General features: G+C 46.8%; 1 protein-coding gene and 1 long non-coding RNA gene across 5 annotated transcripts; both read left to right on the top strand.

Annotated features, from left to right (window-relative positions):
• The first annotated feature begins 991 nt into the window (after positions 1 to 991).
• On the top strand, positions 992 to 18,750 carry LOC310714330 (uncharacterized protein). 4 transcript variants are annotated; one of them, XM_083519745.1, is made up of 5 exons: positions 992 to 3,124; positions 3,246 to 3,399; positions 4,205 to 4,273; positions 14,747 to 14,856; positions 18,717 to 18,750. In XM_083519745.1, the coding sequence occupies exons 1-4, from the start codon at positions 3,082 to 3,084 to the stop codon at positions 14,832 to 14,834; spliced, it is 354 nt and encodes a 117-aa protein (XP_083375871.1). In that variant the 5' UTR covers positions 992 to 3,081; the 3' UTR covers positions 14,835 to 14,856; positions 18,717 to 18,750. The 4 variants fall into 4 exon arrangements, with proteins under 4 accessions (XP_083375871.1, XP_083375870.1, XP_083375869.1 ...); XM_083519744.1 differs by lacking the exon at positions 18,717 to 18,750 and adding an exon at positions 14,944 to 16,244; XM_083519743.1 differs by lacking the exon at positions 18,717 to 18,750 and having other exon boundaries at positions 14,747 to 16,244.
• Positions 18,751 to 18,785: 35 nt separating this feature from the next.
• Positions 18,786 to 20,088, top strand: LOC310714480. Its single transcript, XR_014529823.1, has 2 exons — positions 18,786 to 18,863; positions 19,908 to 20,088. It is a non-coding gene; the product is annotated as an uncharacterized lncRNA (long non-coding RNA).
• Positions 20,089 to 24,072: the final 3,984 nt, after the last annotated feature.

Genomic DNA, 24,072 nt, shown 5'->3' with positions numbered 1-24,072 from the left:
CACTCCAACAAACAGGGATGGAAGGGATGCATTTCTGTGTGCAAGAAAGATGACAGAAAAGGAAATGAAGCCCCCTTTAGAAATACCACGCTGAGCCTTAGGCCTAGCCCTCAATTAGGCAGGAGGTGCTTGGTGTGTACCAATTAAGAGGGCGGGTGAAGATTCACATGATTGACTGCTTCTCTATATTGCAAGGAAGGGGGAACTTTCCATTAAAAAAATAAAATGGCTGGGAGAAGATTCTAGTGTAGCTTCATCATGAAACCGGCCAGTTTTATTTGTTATGGACATTGTAGAAGCATTCCTGAACGCCCTTAGCTACATTCTGAGGTGGTACAGTGCAGGCATAAATTTACCTCAGCAGAAATGTTTGCTTGTTTTGAACACTTATATCCTGCCTTTCGGCCACTGAGTTGAAGGAGGCATACATCCCCATAACAACTCTGTGAGGTACATTAAGTGGGAAGAGTGACTGGCCCAAGGTCCACCCAGTGGGGACATGAACCCGGGTCTCTCCAGTCCTGCAACATTATAGCAGGACTTCCTTTCTTGGACAGCTTTCATTTTTGGTCAGAGTGCTGGGTTGCTTGGAACTAGCCTGTCAAACTTGGTGGACTGCGTGGGAGGAGAAGGAAGGTGATCCATCTGGGCAAAGCCTGTGCTTCTTTCTAAGAAATAAGACTGTCAACTTACGTTTCTTTGACTTACCCTGTTCCTGTGCCTCACACATAGACACTAAGCAGCCAAGGTCTTTCCTGACATGGAAATAAGGTCCTGAGAAAAGTGTCACCTACTAAACTTCCCTATGCCAGCTTCTGTAAAGAGAACTGCAGGAGCAGGGCGCATTGTTCACAAGGGAGGATAGCCCAAAATACTGAGGCAAGGAAGCCTAAGAGGGTAGGAAGGGGGAGTTTGGTACAGAACAGCCAGAGCTTAAATATAGATAGTATGGCCTACTGGGTCTAAAATTATTTCACTGTAAACTTAGTCATGACTACTTGCATCCTATGCATATTTACAGTGTTATGCACATTTAACTTGGAGTAAGTTCAACTGAATTCAATAGGACTTAATACTGAACAAACGTAGGGTTGTGCTGTCAGTCAATTAAGCAAATGATTAAATTTGCATGAGAGTGAAACCAGTATTTCCACAACAAAAACTGCATTCATTGCTTTTAGATGATGTGTACCAGGCATTGCCTGCTTTGAGGAAGCATTCCCACTGTTGTTTGAGGGCAATTGTTGTTTGAGGGCAACGTGATGTGGACTTTGCAAATGAAATGGGAACACACCCTACACTCTGGTGAGCATAAGCCCCATGTCTATTCCCGCAGTTCCTTTACATGAAAAGCTTCCAAAATGCACAGTACTGAATTTTTCCTCGCCTTGTCGCTGGCTGGAGCCATCCTGGGCAATCTGCAGATGTCAGGAGTGCTACAGGAGGGGGGGGGGCTTGCACCTAAAAAGAAGTGGGAGGGGCCTGTGGGGCTAATTATGGTAAAGACTCAGGTTAGACGTCACACAAAACCACAACCCTGAGATTCTCAATGTACAATGGGCTAATCATGGGGTGGAGAGCAGCCAGCCCACAGACCAAATTTAGGTCTAAACTTCAGATCTTTCTGTTTTAGCTTTGTTTACTTGGCCACTAAATGCTGAGGTCCTAAGGTATAGAAGCAGTTTGTCAATTTAGTCACCATGCTAGGCCAACCATGATTATTTTATTTATATTTGCAATATTTTAAGCTACATATATATATAACAGTTGGCTAACAGCATCTGTTGTTTTTTTAAAAAGAAGCATTGGTGTTTTTTAAAAAAGTCTAAAACAGCAGACCTAAACATGGCCGGGGGGGGGGGGTATTAATGATCCACTGAAAGACAAGCAGCAACAGGACGAGAAAAGCTTCTCTGGGCTTGGTGCCTCCTTGCCGTCACAGAAAAGGCCGTCAGTCACCATGCCAGCCTGTAGTACTTCTGGTGGTAGCGGAAGTACATGAAGCAGAGGCCTCCATGAATACCTTCAGGGTCAGGCAGTTCCATAATAGTGTCTGCAAACCCATTTCACAGTATGGCTTCTGATTCTGTTCTACAAACTGACCTTCAATCACTGTGAGTCTGGATATTGCAAAGGCCTCCCTTGGCCTCTAGTCCATAAGCAATGGAATTTTTGCATCTGTGGAAGGTTTATACATATGAAATTGGCATGCCCAATAACTAAGCCATCTAGCATAGATAGCTTTTTGCTATGGCAAAGCTTCACTAAGATGGCAGCAGTTCTGTCTTTATTTTTCAGTACCAACCTCAACCACATAGAAAGAGCTCAGTGGTGGTGAGTAGGAAACCCCCTCCCTTTTGTGTTATTGTTCTATATTTACTTATTTGGTCCATTTATTATCTACATAACAAAAATCAGCACAAATAATTAAAAATACATACAAACGCTTACTGCTAAGTGCTGCCTTTACTCAGCGGAAGCCCATCCCGTTTTGCTGCCTGAGGCAAAATTGGCAAAGTGACCCCCTGTGCAGTGTGTGCCCACCCCTTGCCACCCCTGCTGAAGCCTTGCTTCCTGGGGTCACGCAGCAGCGGTGGCAGGTTCCAAGTTCTGGTGACATCTTGCACCACCTTTGCAAGGTCCTGGAAGCCACTGCCATTTGTCCCCACTTCTTTGGAGTCAGTGGCTGCGTCCCTTGGATTTGACTGCCCAAGGTAGCTGTCTGAGTCCGCCCCACAGACCGCCAGGTCTTTACTCCTAGTTTGGTCCTTTATCAAGCTAGTCCTAAAGAAGCAGGGGAGGGGAATACCCTGTCAGCACCATCTTAATTCATAAAATGTCAGACATGCACCAGGTGCTAGCTTTCCTGCAGGCCTCCAGCCTCTCTCCACCATTTGCTCAAACTATTCCCCCCCCCTCCAAAAAACCCCAGCAGGCTAAGCTCTTGGGCAGCTGGTTCCCTTCGCTCCTGCCTAGCGCCTTTCAGCAGAAGGCCTTTGCTTAGGACAGTCCAAAAGGGGGCAGGGAGCATAATGGGGGCGGGCGCCAAAGAGAAGACCCCGTCCCTCGCCCCTTCCAAGAATGCCGTTTGCCGACAGCAGCAAAGGAAGCAAAAGGAAAACAGGTAAGATTAATGGTGGGGGCGGAGTGAAGAGCACAAGAAGCCAGAGGTGCCAACTTGAATAAAATATTGGGGGGAGGCATGCCCCGCCCCGTATAATTCATCACTCTCCCCTTGTCCGCAGGCTTCCTCGAGGCTCAGCCCCCAGAAGGCTCGCTGGGTGCGGAGCGAGGGCACCCCAGGGTGCCGGGTCGGGGCAGAGGAAAGCCGCCAGGCATCTCGCGTCGCCATGGAGAGATCTCAAGCCGGAGTCCCTTGCAGCCTCCTCGCGAGGAGAGGTGCTGGGCGGCGGCTGCGAGGAGGTGCGCGAGAGAGAGGGGCCTCGGGATACAACGCTCCTCTTCCAGGGCGGTCTGCGCCTCGGGCGCCGAAGGAGGTGTCCGGCTGTGCGGAGGAGGGGCGGGCGCGAGAGAAGTCCGGGCAGCCGGGAGAAGGAAGAGGGGGCGGCAAGAGGGAGGACGCGCACGCGCACGCGCACTCTTCTTCCTCTTCTTCTTGCAAGCCCCTGTTGCCATAGTGACGAGGTCTTCCTCGGGGAGTCGGCCGCCTCGAGGGGCGCGCAGGCTGAGCGCTGCCTGCTGGAGCCCCCGAGCAGGAGGCGACCCGGAAAGGAGGGGGCGAAACGCCGCTTCCCTCTCCGCCCCTCAAGAATTGACCCAAACAGGCGCCTCTTCGCCATCGTCGGCGCGGCTTTTTCTCCCCGCCAGCGCACAGCGATGTGATCTTGGCTGTTCTATAATAAATGCGCCGTTTCCGTTTTATCTGCTTATGAACATGAAATAATATTGGGGTTCGGGCAAGGGAAGCTGATGTGAGAGGGCGGTTGTGAGAACTCACACCTCGGCTCTGGGGGTGGGGGGTCATCACATTCATACAGTATATATAACCAGCTACTGCGCCTTGAACAGGGCAGAAATTCCGCAGAAGCATTTCCTCTTCGTGCCAAGACGGGCTTTTCCTGCCGAATTTCTCCCCGTTCAGGTACAGGTTCCGTTAGAATGTGGCGCATTTTCCCATCCCACCCAAAAAGGGAATTCCGCAGCCAGATCAAAGGTTTCATCTCTCTCTCTTTTTTTTAAACAGACCAACACAGACCAGATCCGAAACGGTAACAGAAGAGCAGCTCTTTGTCCGTGAGAGCGCGGCTGGCTGGCAAGTCGGGGGCTGCAGCGCCCGGGGAGGGAGGGGGGCAGAGAGAAGGCGCGCACCTCCCTCGGGCAAGCGGGCGGGGATGAGCATCTCTGAATGGATGCTCTGTGCCGGGAAAGGCGGCGGGGGGGGGGGGACTCCTTTGTGTGGGCGGCAGATTAGATCAAGCGCCACGTGCGCTGGGAGCCCCATATTTCCCCGATGGGATCATCCCGCAATCTGGCCCTCGTGACCATCCGCGGGTGCAGCTGCCTGGTGTCTCCATGCAGACAAATTGTGGGCATTTCCGGAGCCAAACGCCCCACCCCCGCTGAAAAAAGCTTTTGTTCCAGTTTCGGTCCTCGATTCTGTCTGCCTTCTTAACTGGGGCGAGGGGGGGGGGCATCCCATCCAGCAGAGTTGGCTCATCCCGGCTGACAGTGGCGTAGCGTGGGTTGTCAGCACCCGGGGCAAGACAAGTAATTTGCGCCCCCTAACCCGTGGATTTGCGCCCCCTAACCCTAACCCCCAGATGTTGCGCCCGGTGAGGCCGGCCCCCCCCTGCACCCCCCACGCTACACCACTGAGTGGCTCCTCCTTTGCCCCCGAACTGTTAGCCCAGTCGCTGAAGAAGTAGCCAAGAAGCGCGCGGTGCGCCTTTCTTCGTCCCCGCTCCCAGTCCACTGTCAAATCACAGGTTGTGGCTAAGTATAGTAACCACAAATGTACATCCTGGGTTGATCGGCATGGCTTTTGGGGAGCGTTTTTTGAAGAGCCCTGTGCTGTCAATCACCCTTTGCGTTCACTCATTTCTGTGGTCATTGGGAAGAATTCAGTGCATCACACTAGCCTGGTGCTTATGGGAAGGAAGGGAAGATCAGGAGCTTCAGATTGTAGAAGCAGACAGAAAACGGAGTGATTCCTTCCTTTACTTTAGTGAAAAGGATTGGAGCTGATCTGCAATTACTGAAGGAGGGAGAGAGAGAGATTAGAGGAGAATGATTTGTTCCTCAAGGCCGAGGAAGTTAATCAGCTCCAGTTGCAGTGTATGGGGAGGGGCTGGGTCTTTCTCTGATGCATCGGCTGGAAGAAGAGATGGGGGGAGGGGAAGTGGCCTTTTCCCCCAGTCCCTGAAGGGTTGCCCTCTGCCCCAGCCTTGGCTGGATGGAGTTTGCTGCTCTGAGTTAGGGCAAGGATCACAGGACAATTAATGAGCTCTGCTGCTGGCTGCTAATCAGAAACAGATCAAGGCCTCACACCTGACCCCAGCCAGGGAGAGAGCAGAGTGGAGCTCAGCCAGCACAAAGCTGCAAAAAGGAGTGCGTACTCTTTCCTGGAGAGCATCCTGTAGCAGGAGGGAAGCAGTGGAAATCTGGCTCTGACTCAGGACAGTTGGCCAGGAAGGTTCTCTCTGTGACACATTGTCCTGCAAGTTGCTTCTGCTCATAGGGATCCTGTGACAGATCCCAGGTGGCCCAAATGGTACCTCGTATTTAGCCATGTAACAATGAACCAAAGTCTACAAAGAGAGACACAGAAAAGGCAAACAGTGAAATAAGTTTTGTGATCAGTGTGAACTGCTCTATTGTCAAGAATATGTTTTGAGAGGAGCCTCTGTTGGAGAAATACCAGACAACAGCTTAACAAGCCAAAGTTTTCAAGCAGACTGAGGAAGAGCAGGAGGAGAGGATGGAAAATCTGAATATCTGTCGGCATGCCTGCTTTAAGGTCAGGATGAGTGGGAGTAAGAGAAGCAAAGTGAATTGCATTTATATTGACTATTGACTTTAATTCATTTTTATTTACTTTTGACTTTATTTATCCATCTTTTTATTACAAGAGAATGCACTCTTGTAATAAAAAGGTGAAAAACAAGAACAATCCCTGTTGTTATTTGTCAAGGGAAGGCTCTGTTACAGAGCAGCTCTCTTGAGAATAATGGCCTTCTCACCCCCAGGAAATTCAAGGCAGGTATTGCTGCTGGCCTCCCACATTCAAGGGAAAGGTATAGGCAGGACATCTGATCACTGACAACCTTCCTGGAAACCTTTTGGCTGAATCCTCTGTGTGTTTCCTGAGAAGTAACACACAGAATCAGATTTGTAGAGTTGGAAGGGATCCTAAGGTGATGTCATTTTGATATGTGAGGCAGAAAATGCAAATTACATCTCTCATGGGGGTTAAAATATAATAAACTGAACAATTGGCTACCTTTAGTTTACTGACACACAAAAGTCTGGTGCCCCAGCTAAGGCAATGTCATTCTGCAGAAGGCTGGTCCTGGCGCTGTCTGCTCTTGAGAGAGATTCTTGAGAGAGGGAGCTTGGGTTATCTCTGGAGCACACTTTTCTTTCTCTTAGATTATTTATGGCTCTTCTAGCTGAAAAGAGAAACTAAATATGTGAACCCAAATTAAACTGATGGAATTTTACAAGCTTGTCAGATCTGCCCTCATTTAGCTGGCAAATGTTACTAGATTCTATAAATACATTAGATGAGTTAATAATAACAGCACGAATATCTACATAGTTTTAAAAAGAGCATTGTTTTTTTGATACAAGCTGTCCATTAATAAAATTACTAACACTAAAAGAGTTGCATTCTGGAATAATTTCTCTGGGTTAAAATACCGTAGTTATGCAACCCAAGGACATCTTAATTTTCTTCCTCGTCCCCTTGCTGTTTGACTTGCATTAGCACCTGGTTTGCTCTCCCTTGATCTATAAAAGTTCAGCCCTCGTGTGGCTGCATTCCAAGATGGCACAGATTCCTTGCAGTTCCTAACTGCGTGCCCTATTATGAGAGAGTCCTGGCCTGCATGAGAGAAAATTAGTCTGGTGAGAAAAGTCCCACTTATGTTAAGTGGAACCAATGTTCAGATTTGCTTGCCTGTAACTTTTGCTCCTCATTGGGGCTCTGTGCAGTCCCACTAAGGAAACCCACATGTGAATACCTGTTTTAATTATGAAATTACATTTCCTGCATTTCTGATATGACACCATGGCCCATCCTGGGCATTTCTACCACACCCCACCCCAAGCCGTTTCCCGCCCCCTACTTTTGTTTAACTTAACATCCAGTCTGAAGAGTTTCCCAAAGCTTGCAGAGTATTTTTTGGTTGGTCCAAATATATTTTCCTGCTGATTTTAAAAAGAAAATCTATCATGTGACTGCAAATATATTTTTGAGTTGACCAATTTACTTTAAAACTTTTCTTCTTGACTTTTTTATTGTGAAATTGTGGATTATTTCCCCAAAGTAAATTTCTCCTGCAAGTTCACACTTGATAGGCAAGACAATGAGGTCGCTTAATAGCACCTGCAGTTTTTGATGAAACATTTTTCAGCTTATTCCACAGTCACTGGCACTGTGCAAAATAAAATAAAATAACCCATATGCACGTTTCACTGAAAATTAGTTGCATTTTTTCTAAATATCATTCATATGATATAAAAACAGTACTGTGTTCCATATTTTTCCCCAAAATCATGAAAATAGCTCATACAATTTCCCAAAAGTAGACTTGACATTTTCCTGTTATCTTTTCAAGTGCAGTATTTCTTTCAGAATTTTTTTTTTCAGAAATATCTGCAGGAGATTGAGAAGTAGACATTTAGAAGCTTCTTGTAGCTCCTCAACATTCATTTTGGGGATGTAAACTACCGTGCAAGTCAATTTTTCCGGCTCTCCAAGACCCCATCAATTTGGCAGCAGGAGCAAAAAGTGGGGGGGGGTACATTAAGATAAACACAGCCTTGTTGGGGTATGGAACTAAGTGCCATGATGGGGATATAACTCTCACCTGGTCATTGGTCTGACCATTTGAGGAGCTGAGTGGGGGCAATAATAACCCACCTCAGCTGGTGAGGAGGGAGCCTGTGTGCTTCAGCCTGCCTGTGGGTGTTTGTCTATGCATAAGGGAGAGTGGGGCGGCCCCCACAGAGGATGGGCCAAGGGTGAGGGCAGCCCTTAGTCAGCTGCCCCATCTCCAGTGACATAGGGCTGTGTCTGGTGAAGTCATGCACAGAAATGAATTGATGGACTTGGCTAACTTAAGTCCAGTGATTTCAATGGGCCTGCTCTGAGTATGACTTAGTCAGTGACAAACAATATATTTTAGGACTTGGTGGAATGCGAAACAAATATTGTTATTTGAATCATTAACACTTGCGAGAGGCGTGAGCCCTAACTGTGTGTTCGGAGTCCTCATGCCATGTGCAGGCGCTCACAGGAGGGAGTGCAGAGGTGAAGTGCAAGGTGGAAAGTGTGAAATATGATTGTTTTAAAAATTATTTGCACAAACATGGTTCCCAAATCAAAACTTGGTTGTGCTTTGACTGAATTTCACAAAAATAAATAAAAGGTAAAATATATATTGAATACAGAATAAAGGGGGAAATAAAAAAGAGGTGAAGAAGCCGTAAAGAGATAGACAGAAGTCAATTAATGTATGATGGATAGGGATAAGTTTAGATGAGATATAGAATATGAATGAAAATGAAGATGTATTTTTGTGGGTGTGTTTGAGTTTTATGTGTATTTGTAATTGTGTATTTGTAAAAATTTTTAATGCAATAAAAATTATTTTTAAAAAGAAATGAGGAACTTCCTCCCTGCATGATCTAGAACCCTCCAAATAAACCATGGTCTTGCATGAAACAAATGATCCACAGCAGATGATATAGCACTAAGCTCTCCGTTTCTCCAGTGGGCTGGGGGGGGGGGAGCAAAGTGGTGCAGCTCAGCGTTTTCATGGTAAACTAATCAACTACGGTTTACTGTGACATGCAAACTGGACCACCGTAATGCCACTGTGTTTTTCAAGTAGGTTTTTAGCTAAAAACAAACTTGCTCTTGAACTGTAAATCAGCGTGGGACACAACCTTCAGCAATGTGTGATGGTTCGCTGGGGAGGAAGACCGGGTGGGGGTCCTTGGTACTGGAACCAAGGTGTCCGACGACTGTGCTCTTATCTTCATTTGCGAAAGGTTGGCTGGCTGCTGGAGTGGTCTAGGAATCCAGACAAATTACTGTCCTTGAATCTTAGTTTTAGGAGTTTTCAGCATTATAATTGGCTGGAACCATATCATTTTAAAACAGTACCTTTATAAAGAATCAGATTTAAACCTACAAACACACACCAAACTCATTCCATTCCACTAGGTTTTGGGATATTGCTGATCTGGCAGCTCTGCTGAAATACCTCAGGGAATGGTTTGAATCTTGGGACTCCTGTTACTACAGACAGGAGAAAAATTGCTTTGGGGGCTACTTCCAAAACTTTTTTAAAAAGAATATTATGTTTATATGACTGCTTGAGTGTAAGAGAGAGATCCAGAGAGGACTTTATGTGTTTTTGCCAAAGCACATTGGCTGCTCCAACAGTTGGTTTAAACTTACAGAAATATGAGAATCCAAATGCTTCATAAAAACAGCACAAGGATGTCTACGGGGTTTCAGGCCTTTGTTTAATTTGGTTTTGGAATGTATTTCTATTCCTGTAGCATGCGTTGGCCTCCAAACATTTGGTTTTGTTTAGTAAGTACAAAGCTGTAAGATTTTCCCCCCACCAGAAGAATTGATCTTTCTCTGAGATCTTAGCAATTTGTGGAGGAACAAGACTCCTTGAAGATTCAGACTTCCATGGCCACAAAGGTATACAATCTGGTTTGTGCAAACTCACATTCCGTAATTACCTCCTTCTTTTTCTTGTTCTAATTACTGGGAGGGGGATTACATAAACAGCCACTGAGCCCCTCTTAATTTTAGGAAAGGTGGGGGGAACTTGTTTGGTCCTCCTTGTGCATAATTAACATATTATCCTTGCATTTTTGTGTGGTGTGCAGGAATGCGAGTGAGAGATTTCTAACTGGCCTGTCTCCTTTACCTGCTATGAAAAAACCAAACATGATTTTGTTCGGTGGTTTTGCCATCCCTTTCCCCCCCTGCTATGACCAGCTTCTTTCCCTGCATGACAGGACTGGTCAATGAGGAGGCAGTGTGGCTGAATTCTGGCTTTCTGTTCTCAGATTCTAGCAACTGTCCAAGAGGCTGTTTGGCAACTCTATTCACTTAAATATCTCTTTGCAAAACTTCTGTAGCACACAGGAGTGCTGGGAAAGTGAACAAATGCCATCCTGGAAATGCCCCCATGTCAAAGAACCAGCTCCAACCTTTCAGGTCATTTAAGAATTCCAAAGTCTCCTCAAAGACATTGCACAGTGAAGCATATGGAGCTCAGCTCAGGGTCTATGCAAGAGGATGTTTCCTGCTTAGCGAATCCATTCAGATTAACTACACAAGAGGAGATCCTTCTCAATCCACACACCTGTTTCCCTAAGATCCTGTAATGAATGATAAGTGCTTGGCACCCATCTCAGGCCTGATCAGACAGCAGGCTATCATTGCTCCTCCTGAAACATGAGACATAAAAATGGGGGGGGTGTTTTTTAGTTATGCCCTCCCTTGGCCCTGAGGAACTCTGCTTGTTCAACTTCAACTTCTATGTCCTTTGCACATAAAACGATGCTGCACTTTACTGCAGGCTGCTGAAACTAACTGAGGAACTGACTTGAGTGTGAGGTTAGCTAGAAATCACTTGTTTGTTTTTTTAATCTTTGTGCTGCTTTCTTTTTCCTCCTACTTTTATTTAATTAAAAGCTGAAAATAGAAACCTGAAGTTGACAGTTTGTTCGCAGGACTAGGCATAACCTTGTGTTGGGCTCCTCATACCTGCCTGGTTAGATGAAGGCAGTTTGCTAAGATCTGTCCCTTCTCCCAAGAAAATATTCCATGTTTGGGTTCCCACTTGCCCAGACTGAGGGTATCTAACTTTTAATATGGATGGTGGAATCTCTTGGTTACTTAAGAAAACAATGCCCAGACTGTCCTACCGCAAGATGGAAGCTCTTGTTTCTTTTGTTACAGCTCCCAATTTATTTTTCTCTCTGAGGAAGTAGCAGCATAATAGTATGCAAAGGCAGGCAGTGGTATTTCCCTGATTCAGCAAATCTCTTTTTTGCTTTTTCAAGAGACAACCCGCCTGTAGGTTGCCTGACTACTTGCTTGAAAAAATCCAGCACTCTCTTAGCAACCTCCCCCCCCCCACTGCCTCCTCCCCCCCCCCCCGCAGCCTGCAAGTGTATGACTGTTCAAGAGCAAGAGCTGTGTTTTGGAACTATTCAGGAATGCCAGCATAGCAACTCCTTGGCTCCAGTGAGTAGAGACCTCTCCAATCTCAGCCCAAGTGCAGCAACTGCAACCAGTTGGGTAGGGGGGCCAATGGAAAGATGGAGCAGTAAAAGCAGAGAGGGACGGAGAAATGGCTTGTCGGTGAACTCTATGGTCAAGTATGGTGAGATAGCAGCTAGAAGCTCTGGGGGCTTATCCAGTCTTCTGAATAGTACCGACTCGTGGCCTCCCTGTTGAGGCATCTGCTCGCAATATGCCTTGGGGGTAGGAATGTCCCCCCCCCCCAATTCTGGCTACTTTAAAAGTGACTAAGTCTCTACTAGGTGTTATGCAGGCTTCTGGTTGCAACCCAGGACTGCTGAATGAATTCAGTGGTTGCTTCTCTATTTCTGAAAATACAAATCCTTAGGTAAACACACAAGATCCTTGGTAGACAGAAAAAAAGGGAAACAGGCTTATTTCAATACATGAGGGCGTGTCTTGTTGTCTGGGCAGCCCAGGACTGCCCATGTTTGCACCCCGGGGAGATCACTTTGTGGTGCAACGCAGGAAGAATAATGTGGGATGCAGCAGTTATGAATTCCCGGTTTCTGCAGCCACAGCAGGCGCTGTGATTCTCCAGTGGTTTGACTTTGCTCCCGGAGGCATTTTCTCTCAAATCAGAGGGGTGCCAAGAACAACAACCAAGTCACAGCTTTTATTAAAGCAGCTCTGAGGCTGCACTAGGATTTTGAATATGGCTCACAATATGTGCATTACAATTTGCCTTTACTCTTTATTACACTTTGCTGTTAGAACTGTCATAGAATCGTAGAGTTGGAAGGGACCACGAGAGGCATCTAGTCCAACCCCCTGCAGTGAAGAAATGTGAATCTCCATGCGACATTCGCAGGGAAACCAAAATGCTTGTATACAAAGCTATTGTACTACCGACCTTACTGTATGCTTGTGAAACATGGACCACTTACAAACACCATCTCCAATTCCTCAAATGATTTCATCAGCGGTGTCTCCAAAAAAATTTACACCTCGCTTGGGAAGACAGGTGAACTAATATCAGTGTACTGGAAGAAGCAAAGATCACCAGTGTCGAAGCAATGATTCTTCAACATCAACTTTGTTGGACTGGTCATGTTGTGTGGATGTCTGATTATCGTCTTCCAAAGCAAGTACTCTATTCCGAACTTAAAAATAGAAAGCGTAATGCTGGTGGTCAACAAAAGAGGTTTAAAGATTGTCTCAAGGCAAATTTTAAAAATGTAGTATAAACACCGGCAACTGGGAAACACTGGCCTGCGAGCGCTCCAGTTGGAGAACAGCCTTTACCAAAGGTGTCATGGGCTTTGAAGACACTCGAACTCAGGACACAAGGGAGAAACGTACTAAGAAGAAGGCATGCTTGGCAAACCCACACTGTGATCAACTCCCACCTGGAAACCAATGTCCCCACTGTGGAAGGATGTGTGGATCTAGAATTGGCCTCCACAATCACTTACAGACTCATTGTTAAAACTGTGTTTATGGAAGACAATCTTACTCAGCTACAAGGTATCGCCAAAAAAGAAGAAAGAAGAGTGAAGAAATCTTTTTGCCCAATGTAGGGCAAGAACCCCCCACAACCCTGAGATTAGAGTCTCGTGCTCTACTGACTGAGCTATCCTGTAGGCTCTTACTTGCCTGTTTAAATTATATATCCTCTAACCACATGTAGGTGTGAATTTGATTTTGCATTATTGATTTAGGACAATTTCCTTTTTCTGCTTGCTTGTTTTTTAACCCAAGGGAGATAGCAACAGTTGCTGGCTGCTGATCACAGTGCAATCCTATACACACCTGCCTGAATATAAGCATTGTATTACTGAGTTTGATGGGGAAACTGCCAGAGAAGGAACATGCCTAATGCAAGATGGAGACATGATTTCCTAAATTTGAGCTGGAAGGTAAAATTAGGCCAGGGAGTCATGTATATATTTCAGTACTCCTTTTTGTATTTTTCTTTATTTTCTTTGACAAGATGAAATCATAGGCTTCTATGACATTTATAGGGACAAAGGTCTGGCAGCTATTTTGGAAACTTGGAAAGGCAGAGAATAAACTGAGCTGGGTTGGACCTCTCAAAAGTATGAGCAAAATTTGCTAGATGTGAAAGATTGCATTAGACTGGCGAGATAACAGGGAAGTAAAACCATTAAATGATAAAATAGGGCAGTAAAACAATAAAATAAAACAATAAAAGGACAATAAAACTATAAAATGGTGAGATCAGCTGCCTCGCCCTGCCTCACAGATCGGTGGCCATCTTGAATAGAGAAAAATTGCTGCCAAACAATAATTTTAAAACATTTTTTTTTCTTTACAGAAGGGAATTTTACTTCACGATAGATGTTTTTATCAATGTAAAACAGGCATAGGCAAACTCGGCCTTCCAGATGTTTTAGGCCTACAACTCCCGTCATCCCTAGCTAACAGGACCAGTGGTCAGGGATGATGGGAGTTGTAGTCCCAAAACATCTGGAGGGCCGAGCTTGCCTACGCCTAATGTAAAACATTTAAGAACAACATTTGAGGCTCGACATTTAACATTACATATTTTGAACTTATGTGGGTTACTGTAGAAATCTGCAGAAGAAACTTTATAAGACTAAGTGTCAACATGTATATAAATTGTTAACATGAGAACTGCAACATCTCATTAATAATAACCTTCATTTTCCTTGAATTAACTAACCAATGCAATTTCCTTGAATTCTGAAAGGATCTAGTTAACAAAAGGAAAAACTGGAGCTATATTATGGATGTGCAAAAAAAAAGAAAAGAAAAAAAAGTTTAGCAGACAAGCAAGAACTGCAAGCTTGTTTTCTCCTGCTCTGGAGGGCAGGACCCGAACAAATGGATTCAAGTTTGAAGAAAGTAAATTCTGACTAAACATCAGGAAGAAAGGACTCCCTCTGAAGGTGGTGGACTCTCCTTCCTTGGAGATTTTAAAGCAGAGGTTGGATGTCCATCTGTCGTGGATTCTTAAACTGTAATTCCTGCATTTCAGTGGGTTGGACTAGATGACCCTTGGCGTACCTTCCTGGCCCTGCTCAGAGTTCAGGCCAGGCCAAAGCCACTCAAGGGGGCTGTGTGCTCTGGGAAGAGTTCTGAAAGTCAGGTGGGCGTGGGGGGGGGCTGCATGTGGCCCCCTGGCCTGAGGTTCCCCGCTCCTGGGTTAGATCACCCAGACAAAATTAGTTGGACTTAAGCCCCAATTTGTTGTGAAAAGTTAGTCCCGGCCAATTTATTCTTTCCCATTGATTTCTCCAGGACTCTGATCCAACCTGTGGCCTGTAACCTGGCTATGATGGGAAGTTGTGCATATCATGGGAAAGCAGTTCTTATGCCACCAGTTTAAAGCTGCGAGGGAAGGATAAAACGTAAGATCAAAGGCTCCACCTCAACTCGGGTGAGGTTGGGAAAATCTGACTGATGTCAAACTTCACCACTATTTCCGCTACCTCCAGATGATCACAAACTCTGTTCTGAAGTTGAGGAACGGAAGAGTTGGGGAAAAGGCATTGCAGCAAAGAGAGTGGACACGGAGACCAGGTTGCGTTCTGTTCTAGAAACAGATCGGCTCTGTGTAGGGAAACAGCCGTGTACCAGGTAGACCGGGGCGGGGCAGGGGGACAATTCCCAGTTCAAGTGCCAGTTTGTGTGTGTGTTTTACATTTACAGGAACACCTGGCAGAATGCACTTTTTCCTTCCATGGACATGGAAAAGAAGGTTTGTGCTAAGCAGGGGCTAATGGCATGTTGTGTAGCTGCAAAGTGATGAGATCCACTCAGCAGCAGTCTTTTGAATTAGAGGGTGAGCCACAGCATGTAGTAGAGAAGAAAAAAATACATGCTGCTTCCCAGACCATGAAAGAGTGTCCACAGCAGTTACAACCACTGAGAGTAACTGCAGTGGCATATAGAGCAGAGTGTACCACTGGGTTAACTATCTGTCTGAAATGGGACTAGTGTTTAGAGAAACTGACAGTGGTTATTTCATTTTTTTTAAAAAAAACAGAACAACCAGTGATGGGAATTAGGCCTCTGTAGAGCTTGCATCTTCCCATCTGGAAGCCTTGCTCTTAAATCCCACAATCCTAGTTGGGTTCTGACTAGTACTCAGTGTTTGTGGAAATGCACTCTGCATATGACCAGAGGACCTCTCTTCCTCATAAGTCCCAGAGCTAAGGGCTCACATTTTCTTTTCCGCTGGCTAATTGTAGAGATATACTGGGAGCCTTAGCAGGGCAGGTTGCCAAGGAATTGGATGGTTCTATGTGAGCTGCAGAGCTCTTTCAATGGAAGGTTACAATCCAAGCACTCTGTGTGGCTCACCTTTAATGCAAGCCGTGTTATGGTTGGCCTTTTCTCTTTAATGAAGAAGCTGGAGCAGTTTCGGGCTTGCCACAGAAACCAAAGCCTTTAAGAAAACATATCTGGAAAGGGAGGCCAGAAACGCTGAGAGGAAGCTGGAAAAAGAATGGACGGCATTTCTTGTTGGACACAGGAATGAGTCACCTGGGAAAAGCAGGAGAGTCCCCAAGGAGACGCCCGAGAGGCTCACCTGTCTGTCATGCAACTAAGGGCCAGCTGATATGAAGGGGAGAACTGCAGGAACCCCACGGGCCCTTTCACCACTGCAAAAAGTGTGTTCTTGGGAGACGGGGCTTTGCAACAGAAAAGGATGGGGGGGGCGAGAGGGGGTCAACCCTTTCCCTGACAGTTACTTTCCCCTCATGTCTGTGAGATAAACGCAAGTCTCAAGGAGCACTAGCATAAGCAGGGTTTAGGTGGAAGGAGTGCCCTTCTCTGTACAGTGGTACCTCGGGTTAAGTACTTAATTCGTTCCGGAGGTCCGTACTTAACCTGAAACTGCTCTTAACCTGAAGCACCACTTTAGCTAATGGGGCCTCCTGCTGCTGCCGCACCGCCAGAGCACGATTTCTGTTCTCATCCTGAAGCAAAGTTCTTAACCTGAGGTACTATTTCTGGGTTAGCGGAGTCTGTAACCTAAAGCGTATGTAACCCGAGGTACCACTGTACTATAATAAAAAGTCCGTGCGTCTGAGCATAGCAGGAGTGCCTTGCCTTGACCATTGTATAATCGCAACTACCTGGCCCTCCAGTGGGTTTTGGGGGGGCAGGCAGAGAGCGAAATGTCCAACATCCCTCAAAACCCCGACACATCTCCGTTTAGAAGTTAAGGACGGCTCCCCGCGCCCCGCCCGGAGCAGCAGCTCCATTGCCTTCGACTTAATGGGAGAAGCGCGTGCCCGGGAAGGACCCGAGGAAGCCCCACCGCGGAGCCATCTTCCTGCCTTGCGCAATAAAGGCGCTCTCCGCCGCTGGAATTGCTTGCACGGCTGGCTGCCGGCGCCATGGATTCGCAGAAACCCCGGGACTTCCCAGCATCGCTGTGCGCGCGCGCGCGTGCCCGTGGGCGAGGGAGAGCTGGGTCGCTGGGTGTGTTTTGCAACATTATTCAGTCGCCATCCAGGGGAACCAGTTTTCCTTACGATGCGGCAGGCGGGCATCCTACCTTGCTTGCGCGCACAGGCGCGCCGCCTCCCGGCCCGGGCAGCCGCTGCGCGTCGCCGCCTGCTTTGCTTCGCTCTTTGCTCAGCCCGTTACGGCGCGCAGAGCCCCCTGGTGGCGGAGAAGACGCCGGCAGCCAGCCCGGAAAGGGACTGGATTTGGGGAGAGCAGCAGGGGCGAAAGGACTTCCGCCACGTGCGCGTGCGCGCAGGGTTTGTGAATGGCCCCAAGCAGCGAGAAATGAAACATCTGCTCCGTGAGTCATTGACAGCTGTAATTCTCCCAATTACAATGAAGGCAAAACAAGCCTTTCTTGTTTGGCAAGAAAGATGCTCAGTTATTCATGCCGAATATCCCAACCATTTGGTTTGATGCTCACCTGCAATAGCTGAGATACAAACCTGTTATAATTAAGCCAAAACACTAGAAATATTCGGCTGCGCGATGCCCAGTGTTACCGGTACCGGTTCTTTTTGCGTTTCTTTCTTGTTTGAATCTGTTCACAAACGGAGAAGATGCATATTGACCACTAACAATGAATCACATGCCTGAGATATGACTGTAAATTGGGTTATGGCTTTCCTTATGTGTGAATGATATAAGACTGTTATGGTCTACTTTTTTGCATTTACAAATCATCTCCAGGACGCAAGGGAGAAACGTGCTAAGAGGAAGGCACACTTGCCAAATCCACACCGTGATCAACTCCCACCCAGAAACCAATGTTCCCACTGTGGAAGGATGTGTGGGTCCAGAATTGGCCTCCACAGTCACTTACGGACTCATTGTTAAAACCGAGTTTATGGAAGACAATCTTACTTGGCTACAAGTGATTCCCAAAGAGGAAGACGACGACTTATTTGCATTATTTGCTGTAGCTGTATTCCTTTTACAGCTTCCAATGAAGTGTTATATATTAAAACCAGAACAAAACTATCCATTCTGAAGAAACGAGGGCTGCTGTGAAACAGGAGACATTGTCACTCTGGCTTCTGATATGGGCATTCTAGGGGCAAGGCCAAGGAAGAGTCAAGCACCAGAAATTATAAGTGGAAGCCAGGTTTATTGTGAACAAGGACACAGGTGATGCTGTGGTCTAAACCACTGAGCCTCTTGGGCTTGTCAATCAGAAGGTCGGGGAGGGGTTGAACCCCCACGATGGGGTGAGCTCCCATTGCTCTGTCCCAGCTCCTCCCAACCTAGCAGTACAAAAGCATGCCATTGCAAGTAGATAAATAGGTAGCACTGCGGTGGGAAGGTAAACAGTGTTTCTGTGCACTCTGGCTTCCGTCACGGTGTCCGGTTGCGCCAGAAGTGGTTTAGTCCTGCTGGCCACATGACCCGGAAAGCTGTCTGTGGATAAACGCCAGCTCCCTTGGCCTGAAAGCGAGATGAAAGCCACACCCCGTGGTCACCTTTGACTGGACTTAATCATCCAGGGTTATTTACCTTCTTTTCTCTTTTTACCTTTATTGTGAACAGGAGTTGGTCTTCTTGGCAGCTAAAATGGAACTTTCATAGTTTTTATCAATGATGTAAATTGATTTTCTCACATATAACAAATATAGCAATCAACATGAAAACAAAGATAAATATCTGAAGGATAATTTTGAAGAGAAAATAACAAATACATTTTCACCTAAAACTCACTGATTATGAGGGGAAGAGTGCTTTTGCTCTCTCCTAACTTGCAGGTTTCCCACAGGTGGTTGTCTGGCTACTGCGGAAACAGGAGGCTGGGTGGATGGGCCATAGGCCTGACCAGCAGTATCTTCTGATGTCCTTTGGAAAATAGTTCACCATTGCTTTTTTGCTGCTACAACCCACCAAGCACTCCTCCTGCAAGGAACAGGTAAAATGAATAGAATTGCTCTTTTGGTTGAGAAATATCCAGATTTTTATGAATAAATTTATATACAGTGGTGCCTCGCAAGACGAAATTAATTCGTTCCGCGAGTTTTGTCGTCTTGCGATTTTTTTCATCTTGCGAAGCACGGTGTCGGGAAAGTTTTGGAAAAGCTTCAAAAATCACCAAAGTCTTTAAAAACCTCAAAAAAGGCTACCACACCGCGTTCTATGAGTTGCTCCTCGAAGTCAAGTCGCAACTGTATTAACGGTGTTAAGAAAAAGGAAACAAACTTGCAAGACGTTTCCGTCTTGCAAAGCAAGCCCATAGGGAAAATCGTCTTGCGAAGCAGCTCAAAAAACAAAAAACCCTTTTGTCTAGCGAGTTTTTTGTCTTGCGAGGCATTTGTCTTGCGAGGTACCACTGTAGTGGGCAGTTTGGCCACTGCAGTCTGGCAATAGTCACAGTGTGTTCCATAAAGGATGTTACACAAACTGTGGTTACCAACATGTGTACCTCTGTGGTCAGCATATTCTGGTTCAGGAACATTCACCGTTGGCAGAAGGCACTACAGTCATACCTCGGGTTACAGACACTTCAGGTTGTGTTTTTTTGGGTTGCAGACCACCGAAACCCGGAAGTACCAGAACGGGTTACTTCTGGGTTTCAGCAGTCGCGCATATGCAGAAGTGCCAAATCACAACACACGAATGCGCAGACGCGCCGCTGCAGGTTGCAGACGCTGCAGGTTGTGAACGTGCCTCTTGCATGGATCACGTTTGCATCCATAACTGTCAACTTTTCCCTTTTCTTGCGAGGAATCCTGTTCAGAATAAGGGAATTTCCCTTAAAAAGGGGAAACTTTGACAGCTATGTTTGCATCCCGAGCATCCACCATAGTGGGAAGGCTGGATCCATGAGTGGCCCAGGCTCGCCAGGAGGGAGCGAACTGGAACCTAACGCTTACAAAGCTTCCATCTTTCTAGTATTTAAGCTCAGCTGATTAAAAAAAAAAAAGTTCTTATTTCACCTTTCTCCTTTATTTTACAGTATACAGAGAGTAACACAAGAACAAAGCCCCTCGCCTCCCTTCCCTTCTCAGACTACAAAGTTCAATCAATTACATCTCACCACAGCTGTCCAGCAGAGTTTGTCCATTGTTACTCAGGTACAAAGTAAAACTACACCAAGTTTCAGTAAAGTCATCATCTACTTGATATAATAAACAACAGTTTATTCTTTTTAGAAGAAGCAGTTACACTTAAAAGCTTTTGAAACCCTCCTTTTAAGGTATGATTAGATAAAATGCACTGCCCGTTGGAGTGAGCTAACTCTCCTTGCTCCCAACTTAGCTTCAGAGTACCTGTAAGGGGTTCCTGTCCTTCATAAGCATCATGTAAATGAACTAGACCTGTCTCTAGTTGGGAGCCGGGGGGGGTGTAGTGGTTAAGAGTGGTGGACTCGTAACCTGGTGAACCGGGTTCGTGTCTCCGCTCCTCCACATGCAGCTGCTGGGTGACCTTGGGCCAGTCACACTTCTCTGAAGTCTCTCAGCCTCACTCACCTCACAGAGTGTTTGTTGTGGGGGAGGAAGGGAAAGGAGATTGTTAGCTGCTTTGAGACTCAAAGGGTAGTGATAAAGCGGGATATCAAATCCAAACTCTTCTTCTACCATCTTTGGAAATTTTGAGATATGCCCAGATTAATAATAAATGGGGATATTTTAAATGAATCAGAGGGGGCATTGTGGGACAAAACAGTGCCCTGTGGCAATCCATAGCATAAATGTCATGTGCCCAAAGACCACTCTCCCAGTTCTGCTCTCCAGACATATCCTGAACAGGTGGGAGCACAGTGTCGGCAATACCTATTGCACAGAGTCTGTCCAGAGAGACACCATGCTCAATGGCATCAAAAGACACTGCGATGTTGACCAGGATTGCCCTCCCACTGCCTTCTCATTAGGGTGACCAGGGTTGATTTGGTCCTGAAGCCCAGAACTGAAATGGATTCAGATAATCATCCTCATCCAGGAATGTCTGCAGTTGTTCTGACACAACCCTCTAAACCCTGCTTTCCCAAAAGTGGGTACAGTCATACCTTGGGTTACAGACGCTTCGGGTTGTGTGGTTTCGGGTTGCACACTGCGCCGAACCCGGAACGGGTTACTTCCGGGTTTTGGTTCTTGCGCATGTGCAGAAGCGTCAAATTGCGACCCACGTGTGCACAGACATGGCACTGTGGGTTGCGGACCCTGTGGGTTGTGAACATGCTTCCCACACAGATCACGTTCGCGACCCAGGCGTCCACTGTATTTGCATCCAGGTGATAGCTGTTATAATCTGTTAGGCCCTGGACCAGCTTTTCCCAGGAGTGGCTACACCACTGCCTCCTTTAGGGCTGCGGACGCCACCTCCTCATACCATGAAATGCTCACCACACCCTGCACCCACCCGGCCAACACTTCCCCAGGGGAGAAACAGCCCGCTTCGCTACCTGAGGCAAAATGGTAAGGCACCCCCCTCTACTTCTCCTCCGCTGAAGGCTTGCTTGCCTGGGTCACACAGCTATGGCTTCCAGGTTCCAGTGAAAACTCACAGAAAGCAGGAGTGAGAAGTGGTGGCAAGATGGTGCATGAGTTCTGTGGGATGTGAAACACAAGAGCAGTCAAGTACAACATCCCTAGAGTGGACATAAAAGGAGATGTCTGGACCAGCCAGTTGGAACTTCCTGTTTCTCCTAGGCTGGGACAGACTTCCTCTGCATGTGACTAGAGGTGGGCGTGACCTCACCTGCCCAGGTAACAAATGAGCAGGACTGGTCAGCCATCTCTCTCTGACCACATTCGTTGAAGAAGCAGCATCTGCTTAGTCTAAGATGTTTGCAGCCAAGAGAGGACAAAGGAGCTGTCTCCTTATGGGATAGTTTCCAGGTGTATATTACTTTTCTAATTTAAGTCAGCCTTCTGGGATCTAATTGTGAACAGAATGTGAGTGAGTAAACTCTTTTTTATACTTTTATAGAAGACTGTGTCGTGTCTATATTTTTATGAGGGACTAAATGGGGAATTACCAACGAAACGTATTTTAGCGAGCCTGAGCAAACGCATCCGCTGTGCAAGTTTAGAAAGGGGAATGTTACTCTGCTAAACTGTAGAACTTGTTAACACAAGTTGGAAAGGATATAATCAAACAATATATCCTCTCCTGCATCCCTGAACATTCCCATAAGTTCTGCAAGCCCTCACTAAAGGCCACTGCTACTTCTCTGACAGTGGCAGGGGGCAGGTGCCCACGGAGTCCCACAGCCCAAGGCAGCTGCCTCTGGCCCCACAGCCTCCCAGGCTGGAGATCATTAGGCATCCTGGGCTACAGAGGTGGATTTACGCAAGTGCAACCAGTTTGTTCATACTGGGTGCAATGACTCAGGGTCACGGCAACTGTTATTTGGAATGGAGCATGAGAGGTGGGGGAGGTGCCAATTTGGCTTTGCACAAGGCCCCACTGAGATTTGAGAACCCAAGGTCTGCCATGGGGTGGGGGGGCGGAATCCAGACTGTGCCGTTGCACCCATGCGATGGGTTGAAGCAGTCACCTCGGGCAGTAGGCACCAGCAAGGTGCCCCCCTTGCCGCAGTCCTGCCTACCCAACTGCCTCCACCACCGGCAGAGGAGCCAGGTGAAGTCAGTGCCTGAAATCCCTGCAGAATGTCTCTCTCCTTTAGCAGGCTCAGCTGGGGAATGGAAGGAGACAGAGAACCAGGAATTCTCTTGTTTCTGCAGGATTGGGCAGCATGGGGAGGGAGATATTGGAGGGGAAACATAAGGGAGGTGTGTGTGTGTGTGTGTGTGTGTGTGTGTGAGAGAGAGAGAGAGAGAGAGAGAGAGAGAGAGAGAGAGAGAGAGAGAGAATGCATGTATAGCATTGGTCATTTTCTCCAGCTCCTGTGTCGGCCCCCTCCACCTCTGCCAAGAGGAATAAGCCATTCTGCTTTCTGCTGGTTCTCTTCCATTCATTAAAGGACCCTTTTGTTCTGGAGTCCATTTTTTATTTATCTGAAAACAGCCGGTCTCCATGCAGAACTTTGCTCGTTCTTTGGGGAAAGTGGGTCACGCTGTGCCTATGACTCTTGGGTGCCCCCTGCTGGTGCCTTTCCACGTATGCACAGAGAAGTCCCAGACCCATTGTGCTCTTGGTGAGGATGTCTGCTCCTGTCAGCCTCCTCACTCTCCCTCCATCTTTTATAATCCTGCAGCAAGCAGAGGCTTCTGTTGCTTGCGGAGGGCAAGAAGAGATGAATAATTCAGAGACAATTCTGCAGCAGCAGCCAGGAAAGGGGGCTGCCTGCCATTCCCCACTAGGTTTCCACAATGAGATTCGCTCTCCTTCCCCCTCAATTCCGGCATCTGATACACAGAGCAGGTCACAGGCCTGGCTTGTGTAAAGGAACCAAAAACATCCCGCCGGAAAAGAAGAGCTGGCTCTTGGCTGCAGGCCTCCCTGTTGCTCCCGGCAAGTTTCCCCCAGAGGCCGAGCCATTTCCTCTGGATGCACCTGGGTTTGGTCTTGCTGACAGGAGACAAAATCTATTTTAAAATCCTGAGGAAGTCACGCTGGGAAGGAAGATGCCTGCAATTTCCTGGTCCCTCATATTTATGTCAGAATTGAGGCCGTGGAAAACAGGCCTTGATCCTGCCTGTGAGCTGGACCAAGAGAGCCACAGGCCCCGGCAACCCAATTTTCAGGTTTTAGAAATAGCAAGAGGGGGGAAATACCACCCCCCTCTACACACACACACACACACACACACACACACACGTAATTATCTGCTAATGAGGGAAGTGCTGTGAGACAGTCCAGTACATATATATTTATAACATAGCAACAGTTTCACATGAACGAGACGTGAAACTAGGACAGATATTAATTAATTATGAAGAAACAGAGAGCTGGCTTTGGCTCGCTTAGTTCTGTTCCTCGGCTCCTGTTGGGATTAGCTGTAGAGATTCTTGCTTTGCTGCTTGATTTAGTGTTGTTTTTAAACAGTCATTTAGAAGAAACAGGACGTCCGCTCATCTCTCTCCGTAACTGCCAGGTCCTCAAGAGTACACTGTACCAGCACACAAAGCCCACTGAAACGAGAGGCATTTGAGTCTCTTGGGATCACTTATTCAGGCAATACATGAGATTTCATCCAGCTCCCCATTACTTTCAAT

This window comes from Podarcis liolepis (genome assembly GCF_965112155.1).
Source record: "Podarcis liolepis genome assembly, chromosome: 8".
NCBI classification, from domain to species: domain Eukaryota; kingdom Metazoa; phylum Chordata; class Lepidosauria; order Squamata; family Lacertidae; genus Podarcis; species Podarcis liolepis.
The sequence above is the reverse complement of the archived record's forward strand: the minus strand, read 5'-3'. Positions and strand labels throughout refer to the sequence as shown.